Consider the following 9,649-nt stretch of genomic DNA (forward strand, 5'->3'; position numbering starts at 1 on the left):
TCTGAAGGCCCATCAGTCACCTAAGAATTGGAGAACTTTCTAGGGGCCTCTGCATGTGTGACTATTTTATATTCTGCACTTCTAATCTTGCTTGGTGAAGCTTGTACTGCTGAAAAGCAGCTTATGTCGCTCTTTTCAAAATAAAGTCTTTTTTAAAAGTAATATTTCTGATTTTTAGTGGGTAATTCGCATACTTGCCCCGTCCCGGTCCTCCCTGGACGTTGTTCTTGTGTACCTAAATGCCATTAGGGACTGGGGGTGAATAGACCTTAAAAGGGCGGAGCCTCCATCCTTGTGCCAAAAGTGCCTCTTCCTTAATGCGCCTGCGTGGTTTCTCCCACGCCCTGGGGAGGATTCCTATCGACTTGCTCCGCGCTCGGCGGCTCTTCCTGGCAGCAGGCAGCCATCTTACTGGAGCCTGTGAGAGAGAGAGAGAGAGGAGAGAAGGGTGACACTGGTTTCAGGGCCGCCCCGGGAGCCTCAAGAGCGGGAGGCAGCCCCGGAGGTGGTCCCTGATCCCGGGTCCTGCTCTTGGACCCGGGAAGGGAATGCGTGGGGTGGGAGGGGGCAAGATGGTTGGGGAGTGCCGACAAGGATTACTAGGTGGGGGAGGGGCGTTGCTATGGTGATCGGGAAGGGCGGGGTCAGATCTGAATCGCCGCTATGAGTCACCCGGGCGCTGCCTGGGAAGGGCAGGACTGGGGTGGTGACCATGCTAACAGCCGGGTGGGATTTCGCGACATCGTGGACTGGAGGGACTTTGTGTCTATGGCAACGATCGCCTGGCAGAAGGGGCAGAACTAGATCTCTTCACTTGAGACGCTGACATTCCAGGCCCTTGTCCTGCAGGCTCCCGCGGGCGGACACGCCGGAAGAGGAGGCCAGGGAATGGCCGCGGTGTGGCAGCAGGTCTTAGCAGTAGACGCGAGGTGAGGGGTGGGGTCGGAGTTCGTGGGAGCGGAAGTTATTGTGGTGCATGCGCAGTGGCAATAAATGAGGCTGGGCAGAGGACTTGCCTTTTGCGGCTGAGTGGGCTTGCCGGAGGTGAGCATGTGCAGTAGTAGCGTGCGGGGCTTGAGAGAATGACTGGCCAGAGAGGGTCGTTAAAGAGCATGCTAGGAGAATGCAGTCACATGTGGGCATGCGCAAAGCGTCTGGTATTAGAACCTTGGGAGGGGGTGCTAGAGCCCAGGCTAGTGACATCCTGTTCCCACTTTTGCCTCCAGACTTCTTTTACCACCATCATTTCCCCAGCCTCACCCAGTCGCCATCCCATACTGACCCCCACCATTCCCCACACTAACTCCCACACCATGTCAGATTGGCCCCTACCATTGTCTACATTGACTCAGTCACCCCATACCACTTCCAGCAAAATTGCAGACTGCCTCCATTGTACCCACACGGACCTTCTTGCCATGCCCATTACTTTTGTGGACTCACCCTCATTACAGCACGAGAGAGACCCCCATCACCACTTCTGACCACTTGCCATCCTTACACACACCTCATTCTCCTTCCCTATCCCTTGAGTTGATTGACTCCCTCTGTCCTGTGCCTGCTGCCCGCCTTGCCTCCTGCCATCGCAGGTACAACGCGTACCGCACACCAACGTTTCCACAGTTTCGGACGCAATATATCCGACGGCGCAGCCAGCTACTGCGAGAGAATGCCAAAGCTGGGCACCCTCCAGCGTTGCGTCGGCAGTACCTGAGGCTGCGTGGGCAGCTGCTGGGCCAGCGTTACGGGCCCCTCTCTGAGCCAGGCAGTGCTCGTGCCTATAGCAACAGCATCGTCCGCAGCAGCCGCACTACCCTTGACCGCATGGAGGTGAGCTCCTCCCCATGCACCTGCTGTGTTTACTACCTGCCTCCATATTTATTCATTCAACAGACTTGTCAAGCACCTGCTATGTGCCAGGCACTGTTTTAGGCTCTTAGGATGAGCAGAAGGCAAAAAGAGATAATGTATGATATAAATCAACAAATACAAATAAGGTAAATAGGTTGATTAACAGGCAATAAATGAAATAAATAGGTCAATAAACGTAGCAAACCAGATAAATGAATAACTACCATGGCTTGTAGTGAGGAGTGCTAACATGGGAAAATAAAGCGGACTTGGGGAATGAAACGGGACTGGTGTGGGGGACAGAAAAAAGCTGTTTCTAATGGAGATGATCAGGGAAGGCCTTTCTGAGGTGACAATTGAGCTGAGACTTGAATGAGGCAAGAGACTAAATCAAGTGGTTTTCTGGTGGAAAAGTGTTCATTCTTTGTTCAAAGAACATTTGTTGAATATCTTCTGAGCCGGGCAAGAGCAAGGGAACTAATACAGAGGCCACCACAGTAGTGCCAGCAGTGGTGGCTGTGGAAGGGGTGAGAAGGAATCTGGTTCTGGCATATGGGGTCTTAGTTCTCCAACCAGGTATTGAACCCATGCCCTCACAGTGGAAGTGTGGTCTTAACCACTGAACCCCCAGGAAGTTCCCATGGTTCTGGATATATTTTGAAGACTCTAGACCTTATAGGTTCTTGAGGGCTGTTTGCAAGGTCTGTCCACTCTGACCCTCTGTTGCCAGGACTTTGAAGATGATCCTCGGGCCTTGGGGGCCCGTGGGCACCGCCGCTCCGTCAGCCGAGGCTCCTACCAACTGCAAGCACAGATGAACCGTGCTGTCTACGAGGACAGGTATGCACCAGGGGCACCTGAAAGAAGAGGTTTGTGAGGAGGGGAGGGGCCCCGGGACAACGAAAGGCCACCCGCTAGTACCTCCCTTCTCTTACCCCTCACTCCTATTGGGGCCTAGGCCCCCAGGCAGCGTGGTGCCCACCTCAGCGGCAGAAGCAAGTCGAGCCATGGCTGGGGACACATCGCTGAGCGAGAACTATGCCTTTGCGGGCATGTACCATGTTTTCGACCAGCACGTGGATGAGGCAGGTGAGCCAGTGGATGGCGGGTCCCATCACCATGCATTTGCCCAAACTGACAGCAACCCAGTGCCTCCTTTTCTGGAATGCAGAGTCTTGGGCCCATCTCTGGTGGGGCAGTTCCCATACATCAAATTTTTCGCAAACCTAAAAGCAAAGTGATCTGCAAAGCCTTGGTTACTTTATCTACCATAAAAGGACTGAACAGCTTAAAAGAGCACTTGGCTTCTGGGGTTGTGAGTCACTTGAAGGAGCTTAAAGTCTCTGCTGCAGAGAAATCCTCTTGCAAAGGGCAGAGTGGGTTTTGCAAACTGCCAAGACCTTGGTAATTAGAAAGTGCTAACTGAGATGTGGAAGCCATTTCACACTACAGAAGTCATTTACAGTCCATAAGGTACCTGCCAAGATTTAGGGAGTTTTTGGCAGAGGGCCTTCCAGGTTCCAACTCTCTTTCTCAGCCAAGGAAAGCCCTTTTCTGAGGCCACTGTGCCTGGTGCAGTGGTTCCTGGCCCCCAGCTCAGAGGTCAGAAGCTTCCATAAATGAAAGCACTCGGTGAGCATGCTGACTCTCCCAAATGGTTCCTTGGCCTTGCAGTCCCCAGGGTGCGCTTCGCCAATGATGACCGGCATCGCCTGGCCTGTTGCTCACTTGATGGCAGCATCTCACTGTGCCAGCTGGTACCTGCCCCGCCCACTGTGCTCCGAGTGCTGCGGGGCCACACGCGCGGGGTCTCCGACTTTGCCTGGTCTCTCTCCAATGACATCCTTGTGTCCACCTCCCTTGATGCCACCATGCGCATCTGGGCCTCTGAGGATGGCCGCTGCATCCGGGAGATCCCTGACCCTGACGGCGCCGAACTGCTCTGCTGCACCTTCCAGCCGGTCAACAACAACCTTACTGTGGTCAGGCTCCAGGGCGCCCCCTCACCAAGGGAGGGATGCCAAGCCGGGAGGGCGTATCTCAGGGAATGGGGATAAGGAGTCCCCTCTAGTCCATCACCTCCACCCTCCTTTGGCCAGATTCAGAGGGAAACAAGGCAGGACTGTGGTCTCAGTTCTTGGACTGGGGTGGGCTCACTGTGGGGATGGGGCAGTCTGTGGCTAGGGTCATGGCCCCATCAGCAGTAGTCCTGCCATTTGCCAACTGCGGGGGTTGCTGGCTGGGGAGCAGGGTTACTGGTTGGAAACCTTGTCTCAGTGGCAGCTTTTTGGTGGTCTGACCTGGATGGAGAGTCAGAGGGCAGGGGAAGGAAATGAAAAGTCTGGCCCAGCCCTGAGCAGGGAGTAGGGGGAGTTGGCCCCATGAGCCTGTGCTCTGGGATCCTTTCAGCTGCAGCAGCAGCTGCCATCCTAGAATAGTCGAAGACTCCAAGAAGGACCAGGCAGTTCCCTTTAGTTCTGGGAGCAGCTGTCTGTTCTGGTCAAATTGCAAGAGGGACCAGCTGGGGAGGATTACCAGCCTGGGTCACCTTGCAGCCTACCGACCCACCCTCCTATAATAAGAGGGCACAGGGATCAGCCAATCCCATCAACTGCAGCCTCAAGGAAGGACTAGCTGGGAGCAGGGTGATGGTGCATGGGTCTTACCCACAGGTGGGGAATGCCAAGCACAATGTGCACGTCATGAACATCTCCACGGGCAAGAAAGTGAAGGGTGGTTCCAGCAAGCTGACGGGCCGCGTCCTTGCTCTGTCCTTTGATGCCCCTGGCCGGCTGCTCTGGGCGGGTGATGACCGCGGCAGTGTTTTCTCCTTCCTCTTTGACATGGCCACAGGTAGGCAGGCACCCGGGCTTTTCCTGGTGGCTCAGTGGAAAAGAATCCGCCTGCAGTGCAGGAGCTGCAGGAGACGCAGGTTCCATACTTGGGTTGGGAAAATCCCCTGGAGGAGGGCATGGCAACCCACTCTAGTATTCTTGCTTGGAGAATCCCATGGACAGAGGAGCCTGGCAGGATCAGCCCATAGGGTCGCAAAGAGTTGGACACAGCTGAAGCAACTTAGCACGCACAGGCAGGCCCCTGGCCTGCATCCAGGTGCTTGTACTCCCACCCTCCCCGTGCACAGCCCTAGCCCTCACCTCTGCCTCCTCTCTCTCTGCTGCCACAGGGAAGCTGACCAAAGCCAAGCGACTGGTGGTACATGAGGGCAGCCCTGTGACCAGCATCTCTGCCCGCTCCTGGGTCAGCCGTGAGGCCCGGGACCCCTCACTACTCATCAACGCTTGCCTCAACAAGCTGCTCCTCTACAGGTGAGTCTCCTTTCTGTGCCACCTAGAGGTGGGGAGCCTGTTCCCTCTATTAGACTGGCATGAGAGCCTTCTGTTCCCAGCAGACTGAGCCGTGGAGGGTGGAGATTAACTTCCTAGAGGGTGGAGGTCTGGTCTCCTAATATGATAACAGCAACGTCAATAGGAGCAGTAATGCAAAAGGAGAAGTAATAGTAATAGCAGTAGTTACCATGTTCATAGCAATTAGTGGGGCTAGGCTGTGTTCAAAGCACCTTATACATATCACCTCATTTAATCCTCGCAAAAATCCTATGTGGTGGGTGCTATTTTCACGTCTATTTTATAGATGAGCAAACTGAGCTGTAAAATGTTTTAGAGCCCCCTTAGAGCTTCCCAGGTGACGCTAGTGGTAAAGAACCCACCTGCTAGTACAGGAGATGTAAGAAACATTGGTTCGATCCCTGGGTTGAGAAGACCCCCTCTGGAGGAGGGCCTGGCAACCCACTCCAGTATTCTTGCCTGGAGAATCCGAGGGACGGCAGAGCCTAGTGGGCTGCCGTCTATGGGGTCGCACAGAGTCGGACACGACTGAAGTGACTTAGCAGCAGCAGCAGCAGCAGCAGCAGAGCTTCCCAGGTGACGCTAGTGGTAAAGAACCCACCTGCTAGTACAGGAGATGTAAGAAACATTGGTTCGATCCCTGAGTTGGGAAGACCCCCCTGGAGGAGGGCCTGGCAACCCACTCCAGTATTCCTTCCTGGAGAATCCTACAGACAGAGGAGCCTGGCAGGCTACCGTTCATGGGGTCGCAAAGAGTTGGACACGACTGAAGTGACTTAGCATGCCTTTAGAGCTGTGGCCTGCTTTCTTTCCTTCCTTTTTTTTTTTTTTTTTTTCTTTTTGAAGCAGGGAGTTTTACTATCTCCACACAATTATGTCACCTAAATGCAATTCTCAGCCTGGGCTGCATCCAGAAAGCTTTCCTTACCAAACTGCCATGGAAATGCCCCAGACTTCCTGGAGTAGCTCGGGTTCATTCCTTTGAATGGCCATGCAGTGTTCCACAGTGCAGGGGTCCTATAGTTTGGTCAGCCATTTCCTCTCTTTGTGCATGTCCTAATTCCAGGATATCTTAGGGATCCTTAGAGAAAGGAACTAGTGAATTAAACAGCAGAGGTTCCCCACATATATCAACAGATACAGCTTCCAAACAGCCACTATTGCACTCTAGCCTATGCTTTATATGTTTATGCAGTGGTCTCAAAACTGGATTTCATGAACCTTGAAAGGAGCTTGGGTGTGGGGATGGGGACACAGGCTAGCCCATCATTTGTCTCCCCCGGGGCTGATGCTGCCCCCCAACCCACTCTTCTCCTCCTCTCAGGGTGGTGGACAATGAGGGGACCCTGCAGCTGAAGAGAAGCTTCCCCATTGAGCAGAGCTCACACCCTGTGCGCAGCATCTTCTGCCCTCTCATGTCCTTCCGCCAGGGGGCCTGTGTGGGTGAGTCCCATGGGGTTGGGGTGTTGGGGTGGCCAGGGAGGAGCGGGGACCAGGGGTGGTGCTGTTCTGGCTCAAATATCAGGATACCCTAATTCCCTGACTTCCTGGGCTTCAAAAACTCCCGGCAACCTCACACTTTGAACACAGACCCCCAAACAGCCCAGAAACCTCATAGCCTGAGACACAGACCCCTCCTCATCCCCACCAACAAAGAACGCAGAGACCTCACACTCTGGACACAGAACCAACACAGTTAGGTGACCTCCCATCTAGGGCTGGTACACCCCAGGGCCCCCAGCCTGCGGACCTCACACCTTGGACATAAATCCGTCAACACCTCAGACGCCTCAGAGACTCCACACACAGGGCATCCCACTGCCTCCTGCGACACCTTCTGATGGTCTCTCCTCTCATCTGGGCAGTGACTGGCAGTGAGGACATGTGCGTGCATTTCTTTGACGTGGAGCGGGCAGCCAAGGCCGCCGTCAACAAGCTACAGGGCCACAGTGCACCCGTGCTGGATGTCAGCTTTAACTGTGATGAGAGCCTGCTGGCTTCGAGCGATGCTAGTGGCATGGTTATCGTCTGGAGGCGGGAGCAGAAGTAGACTTCCAGCCTTGCTACTGTTCACCTTCCCACCCACCTCCTGCCCCAGTCTTGTATTTGTAAATAAAGTTCCTATGGTTGTGCCGATGGTTGGCTTCCAGTTCTGCAGGGGGCGAGATGGGGGATAGGGCAGCTTTAGGACCCAAGATAGGATGAGGTTCACCTCCTCGTTCATGCCTTCGTACATTGATTCATTCATTCGTTCGACAACCATTTATGAACATCTCCCATGTCAAAGGCACTACTTCACGTGTTTTACACAGTGATGCATTGGACAGACATTATCAAGCACCTACTGTATGCCAGTAACTGTTCTAGGCACTGAGGGTACAGCTGTGACCTAAACTGACAAAAATCGCTGCCCTTGTGAGGCTTACGTTCTAGTGGAGTCAGGTAGATAATAGACAAAAATATATAATGGGTCAGCTAAAGTTGAGTGTTGTGAGGAGAAAGGATAGGGGATAGAGTTGCAAGAGGGTGGGGAGGATTAGGCTCTTTTGGGTATCATGATCACAGATGTTCCTGACCATGTAAAACTTATTTTTTATGTATTTTGTAAAATAATTTTATTTATTTTTGGCTGTGCTGGGTCTTCGTTGCTGTGTGGGCTTTTCTCTAGTTGCAGTGAGCAGACTTCTCATTGAGGTGGTTTCTCTTGTGGCACAGGCTTCAGTATTTGTAGTACGTGGGCTCAGTAGTTGTGGCTCCTGGGCTGTAGAGCACTGGATCAATAGTTGTGGCCCATGGGCTTAGTTGCTCTCTGGCATGTGGGATCTTCCTGGACCAGGGATCGAACCAGTGTCTCCTGCATTGGCAGGCAGATTCTTGACCCCTGAGCCACCAGGGAAACCTTTATTTTTTTAGATTTTATATTATATTGGAGTACAGTTGATGTACAATGTTGTGTTAGTTTCAGGTGTACAGCAGAGTGATTCAATTATATATATATACATGTATCTATTCTTTTTCAGATTCTTTTTCCATAAGGTTGTGACAGAATGTTGAGCAAAGTTCCCTGTGCTGTACAGGAGGTCTTTGTTGGTTATCTGTTTTGTGTATAGTAGTATATGTATGTTAATTCCAAACTCCTAATTTATTAATATTCCTTCTTCCCACCTTTTCTTTTGGTAACCATAAGTTTGTTTTCCAAGCCTGAGTCTGTTTCTATTTTGTAAATAAATTCATTTTTTTTTAGATCCTGCAAATAAGAGATATCGTATGATATTTATCTTTCTCTGACTTCACTTAGCGTGATAATCTCTAGCTCCATCCGTGTTGCTATAGATGGCATTATTTCATTCTTTTTTATGGTTGAGTAGTATTCCATTGTATATGTGTATCACATCTTTTTTGAAAAGATTTCTTTTCTTTTTTGGCTATGGGGGTCTTCATTGCTGCAGGCTGGCTTTCTTTAGTTGGAGCGAGTGGGGGTTACTCTTTGTTGTGGTGTGCAGGCTTCTCATTGTGGTGGCTTCTGTCTTGTTGCAGAGCATGGGCTCTAGGTACCTGGGCTTCTGTAATTGCAGCATGTGAGCTCAGTAATTGCAGCTCATGGGCCCTAGAGTGTAGACTTGGTAGTTGTGGCATAAGGGCTCAGTTGCTCTGTGGCATGTAGGATCTTCCCCGAGCAGGGACTGAACTGGTGTCTCTGCATTACAGGGTGAACTGTTAACCACTGGACCACCAGGGAAACTCTGTGTATCACATCTTTATCCATTCCTCTGTTGATGGACATTTATATTGCTTCTATGTCTTGGCTATTGTAAATAGTGCTACAATGAACACTGCTGTGCATGTATCTCTTCAAATTATGTTTTTCTCGGGACATGTGCCCAGGAGTGGGATTGCTGGACCATATGGTAGCTCTATTTTTAGTTTTTTAAGGAACCTCCTTACTGTTCTCCATAGTGGTTGTACCAAATTACATTCCCACCAACAGTGTAGGGGGCTTTCCCTTTTTTGCCACATCCTCTCCACCATTTATTGTTTGTAGAATTTTGATAATAGCCATTCTGACCAGTGAGGTGATATCTCATTGTAGTTTTGATTTGCATTTCACTAATAATTAGTGATAATCAGCATCTTTTCTTGTGCTTTTTTGGCCATCTATATATTTTTTGGGGAAATGTCTATTTAGATATTTGTTGGGGTCCTTTAATGGACCAGAACCTGGTGGTCTGGAGTCGACGATAAGAAAGTGAAAGAGAGAGCCGGAGGGAGGGGGAGAGAGAGAGAGAGAGAGAGAGAGAGAGAGAAAGACACGGGAAACCAAGCTCTGATGGAGCAAAGGTATTTTATTAGCAGAAATGCAGGCTTATATATCTTTAGTAAGATGATTACTCAGCTATTACACAGGATGAAATTTTATGAATAGCCACAATATG

General features: G+C 51.2%; 1 protein-coding gene across 9 annotated transcripts; it reads left to right on the plus strand.

Moving 5' to 3' along the window:
- The first annotated feature begins 302 nt into the window (after positions 1–302).
- On the plus strand, positions 303–7,353 carry WDR13 (WD repeat domain 13). 9 transcript variants are annotated; one of them, XM_005228134.3, is made up of 10 exons: positions 303–420; positions 850–929; positions 1,624–1,830; positions 2,582–2,691; positions 2,810–2,940; positions 3,526–3,833; positions 4,524–4,704; positions 5,036–5,177; positions 6,541–6,659; positions 7,082–7,352. In XM_005228134.3, the coding sequence occupies exons 1-10, from the start codon at positions 318–320 to the stop codon at positions 7,264–7,266; spliced, it is 1,566 nt and encodes a 521-aa protein (XP_005228191.1). In that variant the 5' UTR covers positions 303–317; the 3' UTR covers positions 7,267–7,352. The 9 variants fall into 9 exon arrangements, with proteins under 9 accessions (XP_005228191.1, NP_001069318.2, XP_005228193.1 ...); NM_001075850.3 differs by having other exon boundaries at positions 345–420; positions 1,590–1,830; positions 7,082–7,353; XM_005228136.4 differs by having other exon boundaries at positions 386–505; positions 1,590–1,830.
- Positions 7,354–9,649: the final 2,296 nt, after the last annotated feature.

The sequence above is a fragment of the Bos taurus genome, chromosome X (genome assembly GCF_002263795.3).
Source record: "Bos taurus isolate L1 Dominette 01449 registration number 42190680 breed Hereford chromosome X, ARS-UCD2.0, whole genome shotgun sequence".
Lineage (NCBI taxonomy): Eukaryota > Metazoa > Chordata > Mammalia > Artiodactyla > Bovidae > Bos > Bos taurus.